The 27,532-nt window shown below is 39.7% G+C and overlaps 1 protein-coding gene and 1 long non-coding RNA gene across 11 annotated transcripts in view; one reads left to right on the forward strand and one right to left on the reverse strand.

The window, feature by feature from the left end:
- Positions 1-27,532, forward strand: part of LOC122172475 (uncharacterized) — a 112,186-nt gene that overhangs the window by 5,167 nt on the left and 79,487 nt on the right. For all 3 annotated transcript variants that reach the window (XR_010597991.1, XR_010597992.1, XR_010597990.1), the window contains exons 2-3: positions 18,120-18,272; positions 18,357-18,535. This is a non-coding gene — a long non-coding RNA (uncharacterized LOC122172475). The remainder of the gene's footprint in view (positions 1-18,119; positions 18,273-18,356; positions 18,536-27,532) is intronic.
- ANKRD12 (ankyrin repeat domain 12) overlaps positions 3,608-27,532 on the reverse strand; it is a 109,668-nt gene continuing 85,743 nt past the window's right edge. For 6 of the 8 annotated variants that reach the window (XM_065582054.1, XM_005282648.5, XM_005282646.5 and 3 more), the window contains 4 exons: positions 13,783-13,881; positions 8,320-8,463; positions 5,325-5,420; positions 3,608-4,935 (listed from right to left, as the gene is read on the reverse strand). In XM_065582054.1, the coding sequence (XP_065438126.1) occupies positions 4,750-4,935; positions 5,325-5,420; positions 8,320-8,463; positions 13,783-13,881 (525 nt within the window). In that variant the 3' untranslated portion in view covers positions 3,608-4,749. Of the gene's footprint in view, positions 4,936-5,324; positions 5,421-8,319; positions 8,464-13,782; positions 13,882-18,355; positions 23,205-27,532 lie in introns of those variants that run through there. The other 2 variants (XM_042843282.2, XM_065582055.1) reach the window with 2 other exon arrangements.

The raw sequence follows: 27,532 nt of genomic DNA on the forward strand, positions 1-27,532 counted from the left end.
AGAGCAGCCGGAAGTCCTTGGAGTGCCCGTGGAGATGCCAGAGCATCCCGTGGCATCTGTTGGGCTGACTTGTCTGAGCAGCGTGGCAGTGGCGATGGGATGGGTGGTGTGTGCACCCCCTATCCAATCCCCCGTTCCCCATCCCCTGCCCCCCTCCAAACCTTTGCCCCATCCAACTGCTCCCTGTCCACTGACTGCCCCATATCCAACCCCCCGGCCCCCTTACCATGCCGCTCAGAGCAGCAGGTCTAGAGTCACGCCTCTCAGCTGGAGCCACACACACTGCTGTGCTGCCCTGCATGAGCACAGAGCCCACGCAGCAGAGTAGCTGTGAGGGAGGGGGAACAGCAAGGGAGGGGCCGGGGGCTAGCCTCCCCGGCCGAGAGCTCAGCAGCCGGGCAGGACGGTCCCGTGGTATGGATGTGGCCCGCGGGCCGTAGTTTGCCCACCTCTGCTCTAGGTTTTCCTAAACCTCTGGCTGCCAGAAACTGAGACTGGGTGACGGGATGGACCACTAGATAAATTGCGCTGTTCTGTTCACTCCCTCTGAAGCATCTGGCACCGGCCACTGTTGAAAAACAGGATACTGGGCTAGATGGACCATTGGTCTGACCCAGTGTGGCTATTCTTATGTTCTGAACCGTTTGGTGGAAAAGAGAGAAGTGGAGGAGGGGACAAAACATCTCCAGACAAAAGAGTAACATTTTGCACTGGGTTCCCACAGTTCTGCTTCTTATACTATTGCATCCTCACATGGGTTTAAACTGGTGTGGACACATGGGAAGGGAGGAGACTTTGGAGCTTACAGTGCAGGTAGCTTGTGTAGACTGTGGAAGAATGACATTTTAAGAGCTGATGTTCAGGGTGGATTTGATTTAAATCACTAGTCAGGAAGACTATTTAATCATGGATTTCTACATAAAAGTGCATTCTTGGTGGTTGTTATAACCTTAGTACATATTCTTCACAACTCAGAGATAGATGTCAGTTTCATTTTTAGAATGTACATACTATACATTTTTAAGTGATTTATTTTGAAAAAACTTTTCAGATTAGTTTTACAGCTATATCAGAAAATGAATGATTGTTTGGTTATTTCATTTACCAAAGGTAATTGAAGCAGATATTTATGAAGTTATCAGGAGGTGAACTATATCCAATTCAACAAGTCAATCAATATTTGGAGGATTTTCTTGCTATGCTGCATTAGGAGGAGAACATCACCAGACAAACATTTAAATTGTTTTATTTAACTAAAACAACAACGTTATGTATCCCGGATTTTTTTTCTTCAACAGTAAACATAACATTTTAACAAAACAAGCATATGAATTTTTTAATTTAGTTAAACATTCAAGTCTTTTAAAATCAGGTTTGTTTTTGTTAAAATAGTTTTTAACTAAAATAGTTAAATGAAATATTTTAAAAAAATTAAGTCAACTATGTCAGCCAGGTCAACATGCGAAACTTAAAATATTGGCTTCTGCAGCTAACTCAGTCGTCTTCACCTTCATTTTCCTGTTTGTTCATAATCTGGAAAAGAAAAACAAGCTTTCCTGCTTTTTCAGGTCACAAACGATTTCTCAATTTGGAATGAATTAGTCTAAACGAAGAAAATATTCTTTCTACACCAGCAGAAGAAGCTACTGCTGTTAAAAGTGAGATTATCACTTCAACAGTTTCTGAATCCAAGTGCTTAAGTGACTTCCACCAGTTCACTGGTGTGACTTTCTTTAAAACATCAGCAGCAAACATATTTCTTGAATGGTTCTTATTCCCAAACTGGGTCTCTTTTAAGGCCTGCTGCCATTATAGGTTTTCCCTTCTAGTGAGAGAATGGTATGGTAGATCTCAAATCAATGAAGGCTACACTCAGAAAGACCTCAAGACTTCTGGAATATGCTGCTCAAACAGTTTCACTTTTGTTTCTACTACCCAGCCAGCACATCTCTCGGCCCACACCGCTTCCCGCAGCCCCCATTGGCCTGGAGCAGCGAACCGCGGCCAGTGGGAGCCGCAATTGGCTGAACCTGCGGATGAGGCAGGTAAACAAACTGGCCCGGCCCACCAGGGTGCTTACCCTGGCGAGCCGCGTGCCAAAGGTTGCCGATCCCTGCATTAGAAGTTTAACCTGTTACACATGTGACTGTCAGGTGCCAGGATGATGTACTTGATCCCTAGGATAAAAAAAAAATTGGGAATTTGGGGTAAGACATCTTCCTGAAGAAGTCTGACTATAATCTATGAAATAAGGCCTTTTCCACGACCGTGAGTGGTGGTTATTTTCAAGCCTGATTATTTTTTAAACCACACCAACACTCTTAATGGGTTATGTGGTAAGACGTATATAAGAAATCCTTGTACAATGGATTAGAAGGCAATCTAGAGAAACTCAACAACTGGAACAAAACCTGGGAGAGCTGAGCATTCACTAGAGAGCTTGTTGGCCAAGAGCCCTTATTTGTCTACAAGGGACTGCAACACTAGAGGACACAGTCCTTTCCTCAGGATAATTACATTTCTGCTTAACCCATCCACAAGAAAATGTACTTTTTATGTGCAGTGGGAAACTGAGGACAATTAGTCTTCTCTCTTTTAAGACTGTTACTGTTACCCATTGGACAATGGATAGCAAAGTCTCTTAAACTGGAGTCCTGGAGAGGAAGCCACATAACCATTTGATGTTCAGCAAGCTTATAGTACATGCCATGGTGAAATCCTGGCCCTAGTGACTTCAATAGAGCCAGGATTTCACCACCCATAGTTTTAAGTTACTCGTTATTGTTCTAATAGATTTTGTTACTTTCTTGATCTTTGTGAATGTAAATGCAAGTTGAAAAAGAGTAGGTGTATATTGTGGAAGTTTAAAATTATTTTATTACTTTTTGTAGTTGGCACAAAGTGTAGCCCTATTCTGTTTGAGTTCGTGTCTCTTATCCTGGAATGGGCCTAGTTAAGACCTACACAAGTGAGACCTTGATATTATGTCAGTCTGTTCAGTTTGTTTTTTCTTCATCTGAAAACAAGTACATTCTGCATTCATACAGGCACATGGCATAATATTCTGTATTTCACTAAATAACTAAACAGCTACTGTAAGTTCTACCCTCCATACTTATAACAGCTTTCCAACTAGCCAGTTTCTCTCAGATAAACTCTTTTTTAGAAAGCAATACCTTCAAAAGTAATCTCAATTGCGGATATCAGATCCAAAGTATTCTTGAATATTTCCCGCACTAGATAGTACAAAAATATTTTCATGAATATCTGTAACCTTCTACCAATAAATATTTCATTACCCACACATTAGTAGTGCTAATAATTATAAAAGTGTTAAATGTAATAACACAGGGAAGTTTTTCCATAGTTGAATGTTATTTCTGCTTTCAACCCTTACATGACTATGAGAGAAGTGATAAAAACTGACCTGATCATCAGCTGTTCATAAACTACTCCAAAGATGATCAGTATATATATTTACACACACATTTTCTCTCTGGACCCTTTCAGCTATCAATTATAAATCAATTCTTATAACATTTTAAAATATTTTTGTTAAATAGTATCTAAAGCTTCAAGATTTAATTTCAGTCAAAAAATCCAACCATTTGTTAACATGACCAATAAAATTTATTAAACATATTTACAACTATTTACATATCCTTCCATAGGTAAATATTAAAATAGACAATGTACAATTTAAGAATTTTCATTCAAAGGCATTTTGTTGGGGGAAAAAAAATAGGCTCTATTGTGAGACCACCATATAAGAGCAAAAGGTGTTTTAGTTTAAACAAAAATATTTTCGTCATAGTAAGTCATAGGTATGGCATTACAATAGCAGACTAATATGAAATGTGGTTTTGTAAATATTACAATTATTTAGGTATCAGTTATTGAAGTAAGGGAGTTAAGTTGAGTGAAGCATGCAACACCATTCAGTTTCAAATCTTTTACAGTTATGGTGATGAAACAAGCAGCTAAATCAAACACATGCCTTACTAAAAGAACTGCCAACCAGAAATACACTACACTTGATAAAAACTACAACTTTGGTCCAATAAAACATTAGACAAAACAGTTTTACAGTTAAAATATCTATTTTTGTACATGTTTTCAACATTAATTACAAGACTATTTACATTTTCACAATATGTATAAAATAAGTTATTTAAAAATGACAACAATATTACATCTTTTCCAAAAAGAAAACTGTACAAATTTACAAATATAATAAAATGAACAGACATTTTTCCTTCCAAATCTTGTATTTCTTCCACAGACTGTCATTATTTTTCTGTGGGAGTTCAACTGTTACTGAAGTTTCATAATACAAAGCTTTAAAGCAGGCTTTATTAAATATCAAATGCTTTTCAGTGGTTATGTAACTTGTTAACAACTTCCAGCGCTGTTAACTCACCGTATCTTGTCATCTTTTCAATGAATATGCTCTAAAGTTGTAGTTAACATTTAAAATATAAATAATGGCATTTATTGGGAAACTGCTTTTTGGAACTACCATCCAATAATTAATGTCATTTATCACTAAATGAAACAGTATTTACTGTCATCCATTTACCATATTTAACAAGACCATATTTGTGAACTATTTTTCTGAAAGAATACCTTGATTATTGGACAAGGAGATATTCCACAGAATTAAGTGCTATACCTCAAGAGATGCATACATTTCTGCCCATTGCTGTCCATTTCTCTCAGGCTGTCTCCATTGAAAGAGACAGCCAGCTGTCATATAGGTGTCAATTCAAAATCATCATTAACATCAACAAGAGGAACATAAAACTCCTGAATTTCATAAATGCTGATAGATTTGTATGTAGCAGGATCAAGTTCTTGTAGTTTAAGCTGCCATTCCAGTCTCTGTACAGCATTTAAAGCTGCTGCTTCATGCTGTTGCCTCATCAAAAGGCATGTCTATTCAAAATGAAAAATTAGGTTAATGTTTTCAAATATTTAAAACAAACATTTTAAAAAGAAAATTGCATTTAAGTAATACCAGAGACCTTTAAAGGGAACTTCAGAAAGCTGAAATACATATCTAATATAATATTCATTTGGCTTAATTATATATGGATATTTAATTAAAAACTAACAAAACAGGTTCTTCCACCAAATAATTTCTTTACATAACAGAACAGTAAGCTGCCCAAGATTATGATTTTTTCTTTTAAATGCTCCTTACATTACTATAACAATTTATGGTATTGCACTCAAAAAAGTTTACAATGCTTATTCATCTCATCTTTGTAGTTGCATTTGTAGTCTAATTTTTTGGCTTTAAAAGGACAAATGCAGATACATACCTTTAATTTGTCAAATTTATCATCTACATCTTGTAGCCATGACATGAACTGCCTTGCATTAAATCGATCCCTAACTGATGTTTTACTGTCATCCGCCTAGAAAAGAAACACATTAGAAACAGTTTTTAAAATAATGAAGTAATGCAAGTTGTTAACCATTACTTACTCCTGTTACAATACTGGAGAACAAGGGGTTAAAAAGCAGCTCTGGGCCCAGATGGCCCTGTCCTGCTACACCTGCAAAGTTTGCACAAGCGTGAGGTGGAGTTTAAAAAGGGAAGCAGACAGTGAAAGAAAGCAGACCTCTGCTCTGAGCTTTGGGCAAGTATGGCCCAGGAACTCTTGTTGCTGGAGACATGGCAACACAGCCCTGACAACGCCTGCAAAGGAGAGATTGATGACTGATTACAAAGGCCAGAAACTTTATTTGTGGTTCTTAAATTTACCCCATGGGGAAAAAGGGGACTTAGGTAGGAAGTGATCTCGGGAGGCAGCTGCTTAGCACTCCAAAGGGCACAACTTAACTGCCCACCATAGGGCCATGGATCAGACCTGGGGCTCCCCTACCAACTCCAAAAGATATGACAACAGGGACGTTTACCTCAGTGGAAAAGCCACAATGGGAAGAATCAGGCTGATCAAGAACCCAGATCCCCAAGTCCCCAAACTAAGGTGAAAGCCCTGAAGCCTTTGCAGGTGCTGAAAGACTTCTCCGTGCATGGACTTTCTTTTTGTATACCCCATAAGGGGTGGACTGGGATATGTGGCCCTTTAGGGGGTGGAGGAGACTGATCCACAAAAGGAGGGACAGACCCACAAGACAGAACTATAACTGTAAAGGGATGTCAAGTATCAGGGGGTAGCCGTGTTAGTCTGTATCTACAAAAACAACAAGGAGTCTGGTGGCACCTTAAAGACTAACAGATTTATTTGGGCATAAGCTTTCGTGAGTAAAAACCTCACTTCTTCGGATGCATCTGAAGAGATGCATCCGAAGAAGTGAGGTTTTTACTCACGAAAGCTTATGCCCAAATAAATCTGTTAGTCTTTAAAGGTGCCACCAGACTCCTTGTTGTTTTTGTAAAGGGATGGTGGGGGGGAATGTCAGGGAAGAAGACAACCTGCCGCACCCATGCCTGACCACTAGGTGGCACTGGTGGCAAGCATCCCCCTTTACAGGTGCCTACATAAAAAATGCTTTTTCAGATGACAAATAGTAGACTTTGATTCAATGTCTCCAGATTTTACGTGCTGACACCACAAATGATGTAGAAGTCACCATGCTTACTAAAGACTGGAGTTTGCAGATTCTATGACCCAAAGTTATCTGCTGTATACCAGGTATAACAATTATTTTTAAGAGTCTCTGAAAAGTAAAAGATTTAAGTATGTCTTTCAAAATTTTACGTAGCTTATATACACTAAGATAAACTTACCACAACATTGCTAAATTACTTGTTCTACTTAAAAAAAAATGACAGTAACCAAACAAAAGACATTGAACTGTCTTTCAGGCTCAGGGAAAGTAACAATAGCACTCAAAGGAACGTTCAGCAACCTGAACTGATTGGCTGCAGAAGATATTCAAAAGCAGGACAAGAGAAAGATCCATATTACTTTTTATCCCACATGACAAAAACCCTTTGCAAAGATGTTCCACCTTAAAATGTCCATCATTCAATGCCTCAGTATTTTTCTTATAGCCACAGAGAAATCCAACTACTTCTATTACGAAAGGGGTCACAACCATCATAATGGGGGTCTGATCATATTTCCATTGTCATTCTTTGTTGGGACTGTTCATGGAAGGCTCGTAATATGTAAGCATATTCAGAATCATGACAGCAGCAAACTTTAGTGTCATTCCACACATAATTAAATATGCAGAGTAATCTCCGCGTTTACTGCTTATTTTTAACAAACATTGTACATTGAGGATGAAAACTAGGGAAACCATAGTATGCTTTTAAGAAAAAAGTCTTTCAGTTGGCAGTGTCGAAGATCTTCACATTTGCAACTACAAATTTTTATGACAAAGAGGAGTATAGTTAATAGAATAAGGTATATAAACACTAAACAACTGAACAAAAGCCAAAAGAAAAACATCACCACAGTACTCCTTCAGTGAAAGGCCATACCACTATACTTCAAAAATTCCTTAGGGAACAAGCAGATATTTTACAATACAAAACTGCCACATTCTTTCACCAGGTACTAGACTATTGAACAGTATTTTAAAGTATCACAAATCTCTTAAAACACTGAATGAAATTAAAACCTTAAACACTATACACGGTTTTTTCATGTAAATATTGTTCAGATATATACTTCATTTCTTATACCACACTGGAATCCCCCCTTCACCCATCCCTCAAAACAAACAAACAAACAAACCTAAAACTATGGTAGCAACCATAATAGCAAATAATCTGAACAGATTATATGAAATACCGGATTGGGTCTTTAGTCTATGAGTCTAGTATCCTGCTCCAATAGTAATTATGGGAAGAAGGCAACAAGCCCCTATAATAAACCTAGTTAATTGTGCAATGCTGTCTAGGGAGAAGAAATCCCTCCTCAGCTGTGCAGGCGAATAGTTTATGTCCTAAAACATGAGATCTGACTACCTTTACCTTGGCTTGTTTAACTACAAATATGGCTAATGACTTTAAAGTTATTTGGTGAAATTTTAGTGTTCATAAAAGTGAGGAACTTTCACTTTTCAAATAACTAATTATTGCCATACATAGGGCAGGAAGGTATTGTATGAGCTTCTCCACAAAGCTTTTCCAGTCAACATTTGTGCAAAATCGCACCACTATCCATGCTCCAGACACCCAGGAAGTCAAAGGAAGTTTTGTCATTGACTTCAATGGTACCAGGATATTACCCAATATCTTCTCTCAAATCAGACTTAAAAGTACTTATCAAAGATAAGTAATAGGAGAATCATCTAACTGAATATTCTGAAATCCTAAAACAAGTCTCCTTTTACCTGGGAGTCCAGGGGCACATTATATACTTCAGCATCCAGCAGTACGGTGCAGGCACTGAATGGTAGCGTCTGATTAGCTAAAGTTCTTGCAGCTCGATAATGGACACGCAGAACTTCTTGTTCGTTGGATACAATAAGCTTTTCCTAATTGGATAAAAATATTAACATATAGCTGAATACTTCATAAATTGTCATTTGAATTTACATTTGTAAAAATATTTGCACACCAAAATTATTCTTTTCAGGCCTTTGATTTTTTTTTTTTTTTTGGTGAGGGCTTTAGTGAGAAAAAGGAACATTCCCCTATTTTTCTGGCTTGATAACATTTACATTCTGTCATTTTGAATGTCACAAGATTTCTAAAGAAAAATAAAATAACTTTTGTGAACTTGCATTCTAGAAATTTCATTAGAAACCTAAAGGTGTGGCTCTACTTGATGATGCCACTGAATTAAATTGAAACTTCTGAAAGTATAATTTAAAATAGAAGCAATATGTCCTATTGTAATAAATGGGATCCTCAATAACTTTTGTGTTTTATGAGGGCCTAAGAAAATGCTCTGCTCTACTTTTAAAATTTTTTTTGACAGTATTTGCTCTCTACTTTTAGGCATGAACAATAAGGGTCCGAGTAAAATCTTTTATTGTTTAGTCTTGAGTACTCTCTTTCTATTTAATGACTAAGTTCAGAATTACCGTAATGTGGTCTGCTTGAATTTCAAATGTTTACCTGATCTGACTCAGATAATGAAAATAAACATGCGTTGGTCTCTACTGCTTTGGATTGTTATCGAGCAGAACCTGTCATCAGCATGGACGCATGTCCCCTGGAATGGTGGTTGAAGCATGAAGGGACATATGAATCTTTAGTATATCTAGCGACGCCCGTTAAAACAGTGCAATGCGAACACCTGTTCTCACTTTCAGGTGACATTGTAAACAAGAAGCAGGCAGCATTATCTCTTGCAAATGTAAACAAGCTTGTTTGTCTGAGTGACTGGCGGAACAAGAAGTAGGACTGAGTGGACTTTCAGGCTCTAAAATTTTATATTGTTTTAGTTTTGAATGCTGGGGTTTTTTATACATAATACTACATTTGTAAATTCAACTTTCATGATAAAGAGGTGCACTACAGTACTTGTATTAGATGAACTGAAAAATACTATTTCTTTGTTTTTTACAGAGAAAATACTTGTAATCAAAAATAAAGTGAATACTGTACACTTTTATTCTGTATTGTAACTGAAATCAATACATTTGCAAATGTAGAAAACATCCCAAAATATTTAAATAAATGGTATGCTATTATTATTTAACAGCACGATTAATTGCAATTAAATTTTTAATCGCTTGACAGCCTAATATAAAAACAATATAAAATGTAGTTACATTGGGTGTAATCAATGAGGACATAGACCCAGAAACATATTCTCCCATTAGGCAAAGGTCTGCATATAGAGAGAGATTTATTTTAAACACACTGTGCCTTGAAGGTCCACAAACTTTGATTCAGTTGGACCAAATGAGGAAAGAAAATTCCAAAGTTGAGGGCCCCTGCCCTGAAAATGCCTTGCCAGTAGACCCCCAAACCTTTAAATATAGGGACTAAGTACTGTAGTAATACAAATAATTAATAATAATCTGACTTCAAATATTGTGGCACAGTAGGGAAACGGAGGCAATTTCTCAGATAACTAGGACTCTGATAAATAGGGCTTTATAGAGCAATATTAACATACGTATGGCATCTGCAAGGAGCCAGTAAAGTCTTTGGAAAACACATTTTCCTTGTAGTTAAAACCACTAAGCATGCAGATAATTACATTCTACAAAAATCCGTTGAAGACATCTCAGAAGCTGCATAGTTTCCTATGCAGCACATTATGGTAAATCTAGCTGGCTGAGTGGAACAAGGACAAACATTGAACTCAATGGCATTTCTCTCTTTGTTTGTATCTATATGTGATAACTTTTGAACACTGCATCTGACTAATTCCAAAATTTCAGTGAATGTTCTAGGCATCAATGGGCAGAACTCTATTAATTCTGGTGGAAACTGGAAAGCCAGAAGAGCTTGATTTCCATCTTTCAGGCCCACAGAGTGCCCATTTGGTGCTGCAGGCACCGGATTCCTTAAAGCTGCCTAATGCATCACAAGGCAGCAGCAGCTTAATATACTGCACTCTCTCACTGGCTGCACAGGTTGGACTACAAAAGCAACGAAGTGTTTTCAAAGTGCCAGAGATGTTTGTACCAACAATGCAGAACTGCCTCTGGCAAGATGTAGCTGACACACAAGAAAACAGTCTCTGTGCCAAAGAGCTTACACTCTGGCTCAGACCCATTTGAACATTTAAGTCCCACAGAGCACACCAGAGATTGTTTGCAGGGAACTCACAGAAGTCTCTCGCAAGAGAAACGAGCTCTTGGGAGAGATGTGAAGGAAGAGCAGGAAGTCACAGGATATGGGAAGGAGGCAAGATTGTTCCATGCAGAAAGATGGGGGGCATACAATGGGGTGATAAATAGGGAGACTTGGGTGAGTGCAGATGAGATGAAGGCAGGAGTGGAGCTGGGTAGGGCATTGCAGGTGAGAAGTCTGATCTTCATGCAGCAGGCACAGGGTGCAGCGTAAAGATCTGAAGAACTGATTGACATGAGCAGAGTATCAGGGGAGGAAGGTGATTTTAGGAGTAGCACTTTGGCTGAGCTGAGGGGACGTAAGGAGAGAGGCAGTGAGGTCAGAGAGAAGTCTGCTGCAGTAGTCAAGGGAGATGATCACCAAGGCCGGAATCAAGGCATGTGTGTGTGGATAGGTGGGGGGGCATAGGGATGGAGAACAGAGAGGATTCAATGGCAGCCTGAGTGTGGGGGAGTAAAAGACAACATGGAATTTGTAAGCCTGAGTGGTGGTGAAGTCAGGGACAGAATGGGGAGATCTGCAGAAACTGACTGTAATGAATCTTATTTTCTTCTGTCCCCTGTAGGCCAAAGGGGATGAGAAGGTGAATTGCCTCAGACCTATAAAGTACTCTAAGATCCTCAGATTGCACTGCTCTAGGAGGGCTGGGTATTTGCATTCAGGAGTAGAGTCTGTGTTCCTGCCCCTTCCCCTCCTACTACCTGCCAACAACAGACAATTCTACTGAATCCTTAGCAATCTCATAAGCTTCAGGTTGAAGGGTTGTGGCACCATGCAGCCAATCAATTCCAAAATTTCAGGGAATATTTTATGCATCAATGTGCATCTGAAGAAGTGAGGTTCTTACCCACGAAAGCTTATGCTCCCAATACTTCTGTTAGTCTCAAAGGTGCCACAGGACCCTCTGTTGCTTTTTACATCTGATCCTAGTGATTTATTAATGTTTAATTTATCATTTGGTCCAAAACCTCCTCTACTGACACCCCAATCTGGGACAGTTCCTCAGATTTGTCACCTAAAAAGAATGGCTCTGGTGTACGCAATCTCCCTTATATCCTCTGCAGTGAAGACAAGCCAAGTATTAATTTAGTTTCTCCACAATGGCCTTATCTTCCTGGAGGGCTCCTTTAGCACCTCGATCGTCCAGTGGCCCCCCTGATTGTTTAGCAGGCTTCCTGCTTCTGATGTACTTGCACTTTTTTTTTTTTTGGCGCTGTTAGTTTTTGGGTATTCGGTCCTAGTTTGTAGTACTAAAAGAGCAGGATGCTCTCATGTGTAATTTGGTTTAAGACCCCACAAAGCCCAGGGCTGGCCCTGATCTACATAACATTGCATTATATTTCCACTCAGCGAGTGATCAAAATAACTAAAATGTGCAATTTAAATATATACAGAATTTGGGAGAACATCTGAGAAGACAGAATTTTTTGTGTGTGCTAAGTAAAAGGAATTTTTTTTCATTAGGTATAGAGACTCAGTAAGGCCATGATCCTGTATTGTGTAGCTCATGGCAGACTGCTGCATTTGCAGAAAGCTTCATTGAACTCTGTATTGGTACAGAAGTCTACCTTTATGACATACAATGCAGGATCAGGACCCAATATAACATTAAAGTAGAATCACAACTGAATTAATTATTATACTTTCCTCAAAGTAAAATTATTTAGAAGTTCTATTTATGGCTCCAAATATCCCTAGAGTTCAAGCAGCTAAAAAAAAAAAAAAAGTGCTATAAAGTGAATGAGAGACTTCCATCAAAGGAAAACAAGAGTGGATTTGTAAAGAGACAATCTGAACGAGGAACAGCTAATATTATGGAGAAACAATAGCCTCTTCCTAAAGTTGCAAGCAGTTTTCCATTCAAAGGAAGATTCTGGCCCACCTCTACATTGTCCAAAATAGGTCCTTTGTGCTCGAAGTTTCATGTGTTGTCTTTGATAAAGATACCAATCTTAGAAAAAAATAGATGTTTTTCACTTTCTGAGAATTCTAATGCTTTTTCTCAGGTTATCTTAAAAGCAATTTGACCTAGAAACTTCACATGTGTTTCATTCAAGAATACTTGTGATCTAGTGTACAAGCCTTGTTTGCAAGGGTCTTAAGGAGGAAAAATTGGGAAAAAATGCCCTAAATCAAAATTCTGGGTTAATGTACTCATTCCTGATGGACAGTTAAACTCCTCAGACTCTTTCATTTTCTTGGTATAACCTGTTGGATTAAAAGACTTTAAAAGATCCCCAGACTTTTCCTTCTAAAGTGTGCAGATTTCTTAAAGCCCACAGCCCAAAAAAAGTATTGAAACAAACATTTAAAGAATACGCATTCACAAATAGATAGTCTTCCATTTCTAACTTCCACAAAGTCTGCAAGTGTAGCCATAAAAAAAATGTTGGTGAAATTCTAACAAGCAGGAGTTAATGTTAATATTTGTAATCTAGGATATATCTTTCAAAGCCAAATAAGTCTCCTGATTTAAACTAAATAACTCTAGTTGGGAATTATTACACCACGACTCAGACCCAGTTTTATTATTATTAATTAATTAACAAAACGGACATAAATTGTATTATTTCCTTAACAGAGTACAAAACAGTCAAGTAAACCAAGTACATGCCAGTTGTAATATTTACTAGAAGTACTGGCATTCAAAAAATATCCAAAATGTCTGACTTTCTTGGTTTCCCACAATTTACATGGAAACTGCTATTTGGACAACTGAGCAAATTTTCATTGCAATAAGCAGCAAATTGCAGCAAGTTCTCATGTCAGTATATAAAGGACTGTTGTGTATATTACTTCATGTACAGTACTGAAATTATACTGTGTTATTTCTAGTTTCATCTGCAGTATGAATGTGTGCAACATTTCTCTGAATTGTAAAACAGCAGTGTAAGGAATTTACTTCTAAAAGCAATGTTAATTTAAGTAAAAAAATATATATAATATATATATATATATATAGACTAGACTAAATGTATATATAGAGAAAGTTATATATATAAGTTTAAAATAGGGAAATGAACATTTTTCTGTATTCTTACCCTTTCAATACTGTGCTGTAAACGCAATTTCATCCTTACAACTTCCTGTTGTCTAAAAAGTTCTTTAAGTGGATCTGACAGTGATGGTGGTGGTGTAATCTAGGAAAAAATTGTTACAAATTTAAATTTAACATATAGGGTTTACCTGGACTGGCTTTATAATTGCAAACATGTATGTAAAAATAAAAGCACGAACAGAATATTTTTCACTGGAAAAGTATATCATCCAGCCCCAGGAACGTAACTGAATTCACAGATTTTTGTTGTAATCTATTAATTACACCACTGTGTAGCCTTTTATTAAATCACAGAATTAAAGATTAATTTTAAAAAAAGTTAAAATCTGTCCATCTGTGGTTAAGTGCAGTTTAAAATGGTTATAAAGAGTTCTAAAGGAAAGTAAATTATTTAAGCATTATTTGTTATGTGTAGACAGTGCCTTTAGGACTGTATAAGACACACAAAAGAAGAAAGTCCCTATCCCAAGGATCTTGCAATTAGAACACACAAATGAGACAAAATGCACTGGAAAGTCCAAAGGAAATATTTATAGAAATGGTATTGATTTTGAATAATGGGTAGATGACTTCATTTTTAAAGTCCCACTCCTAGATAGCAAAACATTCAGATATATTTCCATGTGTGCTGTTTTGTACTAATATTTGTTTGAGGGCAATTGCACATGTTTATTATTATATGGGACTCTTCAGATTTAAATGAAGGAAATAAGCATTATATAGTTAACTAATCTGTACAACAAAACACTGTAAACATAATTGTTTGTGGTCACGATAGTAACCAGACAGCAAAATTAGAGTTGTCTGAGAGGTCATCAGAACCCTGAAATGTTTGTTAAAACTTTGTCCAAAGTGTTCTTGTTTTATATATTCCACATTTCCATATTTTTATTCTTTACCTAGCTTCTTACCAACAGTGCAGAATATTTCATAACTATTTGATAAATAGAAGAACACTTGATACTGCTCTGGATGGACTACTCAAAACTAGGTGAAATATTGTTTGCCATAACTGGTGTCTAGATAGCACAGCAGAAATACATTTATAGATGAATAATAATATCATCCACTGTATATAAAACTAACATATTGGTCTAATATCACACGTTGCTATTGATATGTTTGTGGCTTCTCTGAAATACAAGGTATTATACCTACCTCACACTAAACACATGTTACATTAAGGATATTTTTGGCATTGTGAAAGAGGGATGTATCTATAAAGATTTATTTAATGACTGATATCCTGAAATAATTTTTACCATAGAATATGAAAATGAAGGCAGTCTCTTTTGGAAGCAGGGTTTATCATGGTAATGAACAAATCCCTTTTACTACTTCATATAAATATATATATACTGCCTGAAAGACTCATACCGCTAACATTATGTATCTACTTTTTATGAAAAAGCGTTTGGTCTCTGGACAGTTGAACAAAACATACAGCATTTGCAATTATGTTCAGCTCACAGACACATTTTTAAATAGGCTTAATGCATATCTCATCATAACTGTGGCTATCTCTTATGATTAATTATAAAGGGGTAAAGGAGATCTTAAATCCTGCTTAATAAACAAGGGACATTCCAGACACTCAAAATTATGTTCTCTAACATACCAAGAATCTCACAGTAAATATAGTGAATTTTGAAACTCCTCAATATAGTCTGGCTTTATAATCTAAGATACTACAAATAAGTGCCATGGCATTCATGGAGGTATTTAAAAAAATTTTTTTTTTCTATATATTAGCATACACAAAAAGACCGAAGGAGTGGAACTATTCTATATGGTCGATATAGAACAGTTATTTACCCAACAATAATTGTGGTTCTTCAAGATGTAGTCAGTGTGGATCTTACTATAGGGGCAATTGCATCTCATGCACATGATATCGGATACTTTTGAATAGCAGAATCTATCAGGCCACATATGGGCCCTCTGCCTCCTCGCTCTCCTGTGCAAGAGAGGCTGCGAATTTCCCTCAGTTCTCTTATAATTCAAAGCCTGTGTCAGCTGAGAACTCCAAAAGTGGGGATGGAGGGCAGGTCACAGGATCTATGCTGACAAAACATGAAGAATCACAGTTACTATAGGGTAAGTAACCATTCTTTCTTCTTCAAGTATGTGTAAGCGTGGATCCACTGTAGGTGACTTGCAAGCAGTATCCCTTTAGGATGGTGGTAATGAGGAGTTCGAACTGAATTCTGTCAAAAAGATTGAAGGGCTGCTCTCTAGAATTTGCGGCTAAGTACAATGCATAATGTTTGACGATGTTACTCCACATCATCGCTTTGCAGATTTTAGCGTATTTTTAAAGTAGACAGAGAATGTCGCTTGAGCTGTGGTGGAGTCTGTCTTGAAGTTCAGTGGGATAAGTACACCAGCCAACTGCTAACACATGACATATTGTTTATCTACAGTACTTATATATTCTCTGTGAGATGGCCTGACCTTTAGAATGGCCATCAGAAATAAATGAGAAGCCAGTCTGAACAGTTTGGTTTGGACAGTGTAATAAAGTAAGGCTTTGGAAACATCCAGAGTATATAACTTCTCTCCAGGTATGGAGTGGGGCTTCGGGAACATGACTGTTAATCAGCTGATTCAGGTAGAATTCTGAGACCTTGGGGATGAATTTATGGTGAGGTTTCAGCATCGATTTGTTCTATGAAATGCTGTGTAAGGAGGTTCAGTCAATAGTGATTGAAGTTCACACACTCTCCTGGCCAAGTTAATGGCAACTAGAAAGATTGTCTTTGGAGTGAGATGATATAAGGAGCATTCTGAAAGGAGGTTTGAAGGGAGCCTCCATAAGCCTCAGAAGGATGATACTGCGGTCCCAGTAGGAGTAGGTGCTCTGACCGGTGGAAAAGCTTTGATACTGTCAGGTGACAGGATGACTATACAGGCGGATAGCACTCTGAGATTGCTATAAGGTGAACCTTTATGAATCTGAATAAAAGGCCAGAATGTTTTAAGTACAACAAGTATTCAAGGATCTTCAGTATCATAGTCTGCACTAGGCCCAGGCTATATTAAGCTGTCCATACAGAGAATCTCTTCCATTTCTGCTCTGTATCAGGATCTCTCGGACCTGCGGGGAACAGTTTCTGTCCGTGATTCTCACCCAACCAATATCCATGTGCCTTCAGATGCAGTGACTTTAGGTCTGGATAGTATCTGACTGTGGTGTTGTGAAATCACATCTGGGCAGTCTGAGAGCTGGATAGGCAGTTGAATGGACAACTTTAGCAGGTCAGTCAAGTAAGACTGCCATGGCCAGTCAGGAGTTATGAGGATGATCGTGGCTCTGACTCATTTCATTTTAGATATTACTCTGGGGATCAGTGGAATCAGCAGAAAGAGATATAGGAGGTCTTGATTCCATTATAGAAGAAAGGTGCCTAGTAGTTGTCTCAGGCTCATGACCCCTCTAGAACAAAAGTTCTGATACTTGGCATCCCTGGTGGCAAAACAGGCCTATCACAGGAGCCCCCCAAGGATGGAAGACTGTCTGCCAGGAAGTCCTCCAGATTGTAACTAAGTTCTGGGAAGTAAAGAGCCATTGGAGTTATCCCATGTTGGTGGCATCATGTCCAGAGCTTGATAGCTAGAAGGGTGATGCGCAAGTGCCTCCTTGCTTGTATACATAGTGCATTGTACATGTTTTGACATCAGGATCTGCACCATGGAATTTTGAAGAACAGGAAGGAATGCCATACAGATTAGCCTGATGGAAGTTTCATATCTTTTGTGGACCGGGTCCCTTGCACTTGTAGATGGTTCAGGTGGGCTGCCCAACCTGTCCCTGATGTGTCCATCATTAATGTCATTGTCAAGGAAGGGCCAGAGAATGGTATTCCTCCTTTTACAGTCTTGGATTCTCGCTATTTATCTCAGTTTTGCAATTACTTGAGGTGGCACTAAGACCTTGTTCATCTGATACCTTGCCAGATAATACATTGACCTGAACTACAGTTGTAAAAACTGCAGATGAAGTCTGGCAAATGGTGTCACATAAATGCAGGCTCACATATGGCCTAACAGCCCAACGTAAATCCATACTGTCTTAGTCAGGTTCGATTCCATCTTGAGTAATAGCAACTGCAAAACCAGGAACCTGTCCTTGATCAGGTATCCTCTGGTCGACCTGGAGTCAATTACAGCTCTTATGAACTCTATCTGTGATGAGATACGAGACCATTTTTTGCAGTTCACCAGGAGGCCTAGCTGGGTGAAAGAGGGAATATTTTAGTCACACTATCTCCTGCTGGGATGGAATAGCCATTGATGATGATGTTTGTGTCCATTTATCAGACCAAGCCTGGTAGAAAGGGGCAAGGTGGTTCCTGAAGGTGGTGACAGAGTCTGGACTGGCTCCACTGTAACTCCCAACACTTGAGTCAAACATTCTGCATCTGGAAGAGGAGAATGATGGGAGTCTCCTGAAGAACCAAAGTCTTTTTCTTGGTGGGTACCTGGACTGTGAGTCCTATGAGTAGGATGGTGTTCTTTGCCTCTGTTGGAATTGATATTTGTATGGTTTTATCACAGATTTACCAGGTTGGTGCTATGCCCCAGCCTTCAGTCTCCTGGGAGTAATCCCTTTACTGTGCCAGATCACCAGGGTCCATCCATACAGCCTCAATGACTCTGTGATTCGGCTTTTGGGCTCCAGCACCCCCAGAGAGCTCCTACAGCAAATCCACCTTCTGAGGGAGCAGTGCAACTGAGTAAGTATTGCAGTGACAGAGAGCAGCCTTTTTGAAGCGAAGTAGCATTGATTAATCAGTTGGAATACAGCATCCGAGAGTCATCAGATTAGCATTAGGTTAGGGAAAAGCCAGGTTTAAGACAGCATCCACATTGGCTGAAGCAATGGCTATGCCAAGCCATGATTCTCTGAGGTCCTTCTTCACTCCCTGTCCCTGTATGTGAGTCTCTGATCGCTGAATGAACCTTAAAAGAGAGTCCCCATGATACTTCATACCTTTGTTTCCAGTTGCAGTCTTTTTACTCTGCTTCCTTCAGAGAACTGAATGGCATCCCAGAGAACTGAAGGAAGTAGCCTGCTCTTGGCTGTCCCACTCATTGTTAATGGACAAGTTCTTGGCTCTTCCATTGTCAATGTAGGGTCTTCCATTCACATGTGTGTAAATTCCAGCGAGTTCTTGTTAATCTGGTTCCAATCAGGACATTTTACATAATTCAACCCCCATCCTTATCTCCCTTGTCCCAGGAAGGAGAATAACACCCTCCACACCCATGTCCCATCCAATGGGTGGCCATACAAAGTGGGTAGGTACCCTGAGTCTTATATATGGTTCATAAAAATATTACAAAATTCCAACATTCATCACAGACTCTCAAAAGGGAGCCAGTATGTAATTCTCTAATTATCTCAGAGTGGCCCTTGAGTTTTTAAGCAAATGGTGCTCTTCATCTGTTCTGTTGCTAAAGAGTTCCATCTCTTCAAAGGGCAGTCCTCGATGGTGAACTGTACCTCCATGGGAATGCTGGCTGCTAGCATCCATGAGGACAGTATCATGGCGACAGTTGTGGGCATTAATCTCATAGCTATATTGGATGCATCCATGGCCACTCGTAATGCATTTCTGTGACCATCTGGCCATCTTTTTTTATGTCTTTTAGTTCTTCCCTATTCTCCTGTGCAATCTTGGACAAAAAGGGTGTGACTCCTTCCCAGGTGAGGAAGTTAAATTTTGTGAACGGGGCCCGACTACAAACTATCTGGAGCTGTAATGAAGCAAAGGAATAGGCCTTGCACCTGAAGAGTTCTAGTTACTTAGTATCTTTTTTCCTTTGGGGTGTCCTTTGTGGACCTGGATTTCTCTTGCACCATTGATAACACCAGAGTTCCTGGATTTGGTTAGAAATAGAAATGTCTGAAAACCTTTAGAGGCACCTGAGTATCTCTTTCCACTTGTTTGGATGTGGGAGGAAGAGTGGCCTGAGACAGAGTGCCTTCACTGGCTTGAGTATAACCCTGTTGGTTGGGAGTGGAATCCTGGCTAGGCATATGGAGTTCAGTATTGTTGGGGCTGGTGTCACTGCCTCATCTGGCAACAACGATGATTCTTTGGGAGAGGACAGAGGTTATTGCTGTTCCTCTGTCACCTCAAGCTGCTCACAGAAACTGATGTCCTGCTTCATCATGTGTGGCCTGACTAATGACACCACTTGACATCCCAGCCATGCTTAATGTTTCATTCAAAACTTGATGGATAGAGTTCTGGATTTGTCAGTAAAAACCCTGAAAGAGCCTTTGGATACACCCCCCTTCACTTTTGTTGCTCTGTTTTTATGTTCTAGGGCTTCATCTGAAACAGGTGCACAGAAGGGAGCTGGTGACCTTTTAACAACCCAATTTCCCTTTTAAAATTCCTCCATTTTTCTACACCTCTTATTTCAGGGAGGTACCAGGCAATCATTGCAGTATAGTTAGTTAAATCTAAAACAAAGAAGTATTTAACAAAATCTTCCAGTGCTGCAAGCCTACAACACGGCTACCCCTCTGACACTTGAGAGTGAGAGCTCGCTTTCTTCCTTGATGTGTGAGAGGGGGATAAGCTCTGGGACATGTGTAATGACGCTCTCCAGTAAGACCAATATGGCATGTTGTAAGGATACTGGCCAGGTCGAGGCAGGTCACCGCAGTGCCATTCATGTCTTGCTTGAGGGGAGGGTCATAACTGAGAAGCCTCTGGTATCCTCCCTTAGGGTCACTTTCTGACGTATGGGAGAGGGGGGGGTCTCTGCTTGATGTCAGCAAAATCTAGCACAGGGGTAGGCAACCTATGGCACGCATGCCGAAGGCAGCACACGAGCTGACTTTCAGTGGCACTCACACTGCCCGGGTCCTGGCCACCGGTCCAGGGGGCTCTGCATTTAATTTTAAATGAAGCTTCTTAAACATTTTAAAATCCTTATTTACTTTACATACAACAATAGTTTAGTTATATATTATAGACTTATAGAAAGAGACCTTCTAAAAACATTAAAATGTATCACTGGCACGCAAAACCTTAAATTAGAGTGAATAAATGAAGACTCGGCACACCACTTCTGAAAGGTTGCCAACCCCTGATCTAGTGGATTGGAAGTATTCTCTCTTGAAAGATGGTACCTTAGAACAGTGTAGCCTCTGAGCCAGGATATTTCAGCAAAGGACATCAGCTACTCCACTAGGATATATCTCCAGACCCCGATGGGCTTGGCCTGATGTCAGTGTCAAGTTGTCACTTGTGTGTGCCATACCAGCAACCTGTGTTGCATTTCCAGTCTTAGAAGCAGTGGATGACTTGCAGGCTTTATCTCTGGAGGACTGGTGTTTATGCTCTCCTTGCAAGATGATCCCATGTGGTGTTTGGAGCCATGCTTATGCTCTGTCCTGTCTCTCTGTTGCTTTTCAGTGCCAGGGCATAGGTATGAGAGCTATCAGTACTGAGGCTGGTGCCATCAGCACCAAGGCTGTCAGTGCCAGTATTGTTGGCATCCTCACTGATGCCTTTTTTCTCACCAGATCCCAGATCATGGTGCCTGCTTGAAGGCATGCTCAATAATGAGAATTTCTTTGGTTCTCATCTGGCAGTTATTGCTTCCTTAGGGTCAGAAATGGTCCACATGGACTGTTTTAGCAGTAGTTTTTTCTTGAAGACCTGCCCACTGAGCACCAGTCCAGGATGTGGCTTCCCCCTAATCAGAATGGTCTTCAACTATGTCCGCCAGTGAGAGGCATGAGGCTGTCACAGGGTGGGTAGGGTTTGAATCCTGACAGTTCTGAGTATGCCAGAAAGTGTGGCAGTTAGCACAAAGTGCCTCATACTGCTGTACAGAGAACTTACTGGAAAGTTTCTCCTCTCTTTTCTTTGGAAACATCAAATTTTGGGGTTTCTGAAATAGTAATAGTAGTAGTTCTTAGAAGATTTGTGAAAAAATGAATTTTGAAGTTCTGAAGAAAGTACCACTCGCTGGGTTCCGTCTCACTGCCATGGGCAGTAAGAGGGAACTGAAGGAGGGTCGCAGTTGCTCTGCCCTTTATGCCCTTTCATGGCAGCATGAGGAGGCACAGCCCCAGACACACTACTCAAAAGACTTTGATCTCACATGCATGAGGTGCATGTGCACCTACAGTGGGAGCCACACTGACACAAACTCAATGAAGAACTTTGTGAATCTGGGCTGATTTTGCTTAGAGTATTTCTTACTGTGAGAAATTTTCCATGTACTTCATAGACAATATCCTTCTGGGATTTGGACTGGATTGTGTGCCTCCAGGGTAGTGGGTTTGAGTATGGCTGAGTCTATCAGGTTTTTTTTTTTTTTTTTTTTGCCAACAGCCTATCATCTCCTGTTTCATTATACAGAAATGACTATAGCCCCTATGTCAGACACTTTACTGAAAAATGAAGCAGAAGATCTTTTTCTAAAATATAAGTATCTTCTGTAGTGGAGGAATAGTGACAGTTACAGGCAAAGTAAACTTGCTTTGTCTACAGATATTTTTATTCAAGTTTATCCAGTTATGCAAATTCTCTTTTAAAATAAAATAAAATGGACAAGTGTTCACACTATCTTGAACAACTTGAAGCTTTTACCTTTTTTAAACCCTCCCCCCGCAATTCACATACAATCACCACCACTACCCAAATTCACACACAATATGTAATTTCACAGTAAAAATAAAAATAGACAGCAAAGAAAAATATCCTGAAACCAAATTTAAATAAATTCCCCCACAACATACATGACAACTCTGCCTCTGTGAAAAACTGATATTGCACACGGGAAAAAGTTTATTTTTCATACCACTGAATACTGCTTTTTAAAAAAATGAATACTCAGCATATTGACTTTCATACGAATAACTAAAAGGGAAGAAAATGTTACTTCATCTAATATTTGTTAATAAATCTTCACTAGTCCACATTATCGGACTTCAGGTGCACTATAACTGCACATAAAGACTTCTTAAGAAGAATTTTAAACAAACAGCAGGTGGCACCATAAAACTGTGAATTAAAACAACTTCATTATTCAAAACTCAGGTGACACATTCTACAATGGATTTCATTCACATAACTTTTCCTATTACAGTGGTTAGCTATGGTTTGACAACGTAATATCTATTTTAAATAGCAACTGAAATCCCCCTCCCCCCCGAGTAACAAAGAAATAAAGGATTAAATATACACTCTACAGACGATTTCCCCCCAACGCTCCAATGTCCAGCCTTTTCTTTTTTTTAAAAAACCTTCCTTTTGTTGAGCACTGGATACGACTATTTGGTGCCCAAAGACCACTCATAGGGTGGCTAGAGGATTGCGGCTGCTGCTGAGTAGTAAGTTCATTCCCTCTGCAATGTTCCCAGGAGCTACTGGCCTAGGAAGAAAGATTTGAACCTGAGTCTCGGTAGTGATGAGAAAAACCCATCTTTCTTTTTTTCCTGAATATATATCCTTTCAAGGTTTATCATGCATCCTGATTTGACTGGGTCCAGTCCCATTTTGAGCAACATCATCTACTGTGTAACCCAGGGCAGAGGAAACAAAACAAGTTTCTCTCTTAAAACTCAGGGTGTAATCCTGGCCGCACTGGGCATGCCTACAAAACATTCTAAATCCAGGATCTGACTCAGGTTTAAGCCCAAGCCCAGCTTCTGTTACACAGAATATAGTTTGACTCAGGCCAGGAACCCTCTCTGAACTCGGGCGCTGCTGGGAGGGGCGGGTCAGAGACTGAGTCCCACTGTGATACAGATCAAAGCCCAGGCATTCTATAATGTTGACACAGCTCAAGTCCGGATTGCCAGACTCGAGTAGGAAGAGTCCACTAACGCTATCCCACAATCCCTTGGGGCTGCATTTCCTAGCCCTTCCATCCTAGTTGCTTCCCAGGAACCAGAACAACCTTCTGGTTCAAATGCAGCTGCTCAGCATTTAATCCTTCCATAAAGGCTGCTCAACTGGAAACACAGTTAACCCTCACGCATATTAGCATGGACAGCACTAAGAAGAATCACTGTATCAAGCATGCTGCTAGCTGGCCAGAGGAACACAGCCCTCTGGTGCCAAGTGAGCAAGATGTTCATCTTCAGCAAGAGCACAAGAAATGGTTCACGCTTCCATTTGGATCACAAGAAGGTTCTCCATTGGTCACCAAATCCAGAGCTGAATTAACCTATCTCTGGGCCCTGACCTAGGCAAACATACACTTTTCCCAGCCTGGGAGACTCTTGGGGACAGAGGGGCATGTTGGAGAGCGAGCCTGTGCTGCATCTACTCTGCATGGGCAGCTCCTGTTCCATGGGGCTGTGCTTGTCTACCTGGCTCCAGGCATTGCAACCTGGTGCCCAGGGTCGCAGTGCTGCTCAGGTTTGGCACGGCCAGAGGTTGCACCAGGTCTCAATGCCCAGAGAAGGGAACTGGGCCTAGCCGCACAGGACAGATGCTGCCACTGTGGGGGGAGTGTGGGCAGGCTAGCTCTCCAACCCCCTGGCCCTCCCTCTTGGGGCCTCGTCTCCACCACAGGCTGGGATTAGGTTTGTGGTGCCAAAGCTGAGAGTGCATACATGTAATGGTGGGTTGCAAAGAAAGAAAAAATGCAGTTCATTGATTGCCTTAGTAAAAAGTTTGGGAAGCGCTGCCCTAAGCTACAGGATGTTTGATGTGTCTGTGTCTGACTGACACACAAAGAAAACATGTTGTCAGAAGTCCTCTGCAGACTGCAGTCCATCACACAAACTGTTATGAGGGTGAAAGAGTTGACAGTGGTGGCTTCATGTTGATATATTTATAGATAATGTTAAAATCATAAAAATGAAAATAAGGTGGTGTACTTCTAAATAGCACATATGGATTAATGTGAGGCAAAACTCAGATCCAAAGAGGTTATATATTTTTGCCTAAAGGGACCCTTAGTCTCAAAGAACTGTTTGGTGAATTATAACAACTATGTATGGTCTTGGGGAAAGACAGGTTTTGCACAAGAGCATTAAAGTCACCACAGGGAATTGCCTTGCATACTCCCCGAGATGGAATAGAAGGCTCTTTATCCTCATCCTCCAGGTTCTTTGTCTATCCTTGCCTGATGAACACTCATGTTCCTCAGAACTGGAAAAGGCCTTACCACAGGAGGATACCCAGCCCCTTTAAATCTGGAAGTTTTAAAAAAAGTCAGGAAAACGTGCAGTGGGTGCACAGTGAAAAATCCTGACTATGACTTCATCTGCTCCCATGCTGTTGGGGACAAAGAGAGAGGAAAAGGCAAATGCAAGTACAGCTTTAGAATCATAGAATATCAGGGTTGGAAGGGACCTCAGGAGGTCATCTAGTCCAACCCCCTGCTCAAAGCAGGACCGATCCCCAAACAGATTTTTGCCCCAGACCCCTAAATGGCATCCTCAAGGATTGAACTCACAACCCTGGGTTTAGCAGACCAGTGCTCAAACCACTGAGCTATTAAAATGGGGGGGAGGGATAAAGAGTGGGTCTATCCAGGGCCATCGTTAGTCATACCTAGCATACACTGCTGCATAGGGCACCCGAAAGTTTGGGGCACCCCTGGGTCTTAGTGTCCACCCTCCAGTCTCTTTCTATCCCTGTTCTGACCCTTCCTGCAGGCTCCCACTACAGCTGGCTGCTGCAGCCTGGTGAGTCTTCCTCCAGAGGGGATCTAGTACTTAAAAGTGAAAAAGCCTTCCAGCCTGCCCAACCTATTAGCACAATATTGAAACCGTTAAAGAGCCATTTAACAGGCATTTGCCAACTGCCAGGTATATGCTGTCAGTTTCTGAATTTACTGACAAAAACAGTTGTGCATTACTGTAATACTTACTCAGAACATGTTAGTCTACAGGACCTTCGTTTAAAATCTGCTTTAAAAATATTTCATTAGTGTGTTGCTGACGATTATAAAATCACAGCTCTAAAAAAATCCTTGCATAGATTTTTAGATGCATAATCTGAGTATTCATCTTTAGCCTTAAATGCTTGGACCTTCAGACATATAGTTTTTAAAATAAATCCTTCAAAAGACTACCCTAATCTAAAATACACATGCAAGCCCGGGCTGCTGTCAGGCCTAGAGGCACCAGTTTAGTAATACTGCATAGGGCGCCATAAATCCTAAGGATGGCCCTGAGTCCATTAGCAAAGAGACTTCCAAATACCCAGCTTCTATACATTCTGGCCTTAGCAAAGGCCAAACTGAGATGCTTATGAGGCAGAGGTAGAGCTGGGAGAGCCATGGGGTGGTGGTGGGGGGTCCTTCCCATTTATTATTTCATGCTAAATGGGCTGCAAAGGAGAAAATCCCATGGAGAAGAATACTGCTCATAGGAAGGTGCCTTCTCTGCAAAGGACACAGAATGGGCACCAAACATATAAACCTTACTGGTGGAATAATCAAAATTTTAACTCTTATCTCCCCCACTCTCTTTGTCATGAAGGCAAACATGTAAGATAGAAAGACCTCATGAAGCGCTAAAAGTAGCCTTGAGACCCCAAGAGGCCATTAATAGATTTGGAACATGAATCTTCCAGTCAAAGATGGATAAACTAATCATCCCTGATCTGAGAAAGCCAAAAAAAAAAAAAAAAAAAAAAAAAAAACCCAAAACAAACAAACAAAAAAAAACCCAACAACCACCTCTTTAGGAAAGTGTAGTATGTGAAACTAAACTGGGAAAGTCTAAGCTAGATGTATTTAAACACAACCTAAACTACCCAGATTCATTGGGATCACTGACATCTAATGTGTTTACTACAGAGACTTCACTCAACATTTTTCAACTGACAGACAGGAGAATTCTTGTAATGGTCACCTCCTGAAGAGTGTTCACCAGAATTTTAAGTCTTGGGCTGAAGACTCTTTATGTTAGATCATTTCTTACTTCTAACAATTTTTAAAAAATGAAACCATAAAGCCCACCATCACTTTCAGAATATTAAGAAATATACTAATAAATAAACTGAGAATAATTGTGTGATGCTGAGGACTTCAAGACCCAAAACAATAGGCAGCGGAAAGACTAATTGAGGGAGCTGTATTATACTAGTATGTTTACAACAATGTATATAACGTGGATTGTTGCTAAATTTCAGGAAAATTTAAAACTTCAACATCTCTTGTGACTACTTAAGAGGAAACTGTAACAATTGAAAGATTGTAAATTTGACAAACAAACAATCTTATTAGTGAAGGATATTTTTCCATATTAAAAGGAAGGTTAGTATTTTTAGACTCTGACCTTGTCAGTCAGTCCTCAACTCAGCCTTCAATTGTAAGTGCAATTTGCACTTTTTGGAGCCACAATTAATTGCAGGCACATATATTAGTAAATAGTGCAAATTACAGTTAGCCATCTACCTGTTTATGTCGGTGTCTGGAATCCAATACAAGAGTAAAGACAACAGGCACAAATTAAGTAAAAAAAAAAAAAAGGGGAGGCAGCCTCAGGAAAATCTGGCCATAACTTTCTACAAATGTTATCAGGAAATATAACTATGATTTCAGAGATTCTTACAGCTGAAGTCTTTAATTTTTTTTTACTTCTCTGGGCAATGGGTGTAATCTGCCTATATTTGGGTCTCTCAAACCTTCATAGAAATAAATTTGGTAAACTATGCTTCTCATCTCACATTAAGGACATTAATGGTATTCAATTCTTTGTACTTTTTGGTACAATCTCTAATTATTTGTATAAACTA

This window comes from Chrysemys picta, chromosome 2, assembly GCF_011386835.1.
Source record: "Chrysemys picta bellii isolate R12L10 chromosome 2, ASM1138683v2, whole genome shotgun sequence".
NCBI classification, from domain to species: Eukaryota; Metazoa; Chordata; order Testudines; family Emydidae; genus Chrysemys; species Chrysemys picta.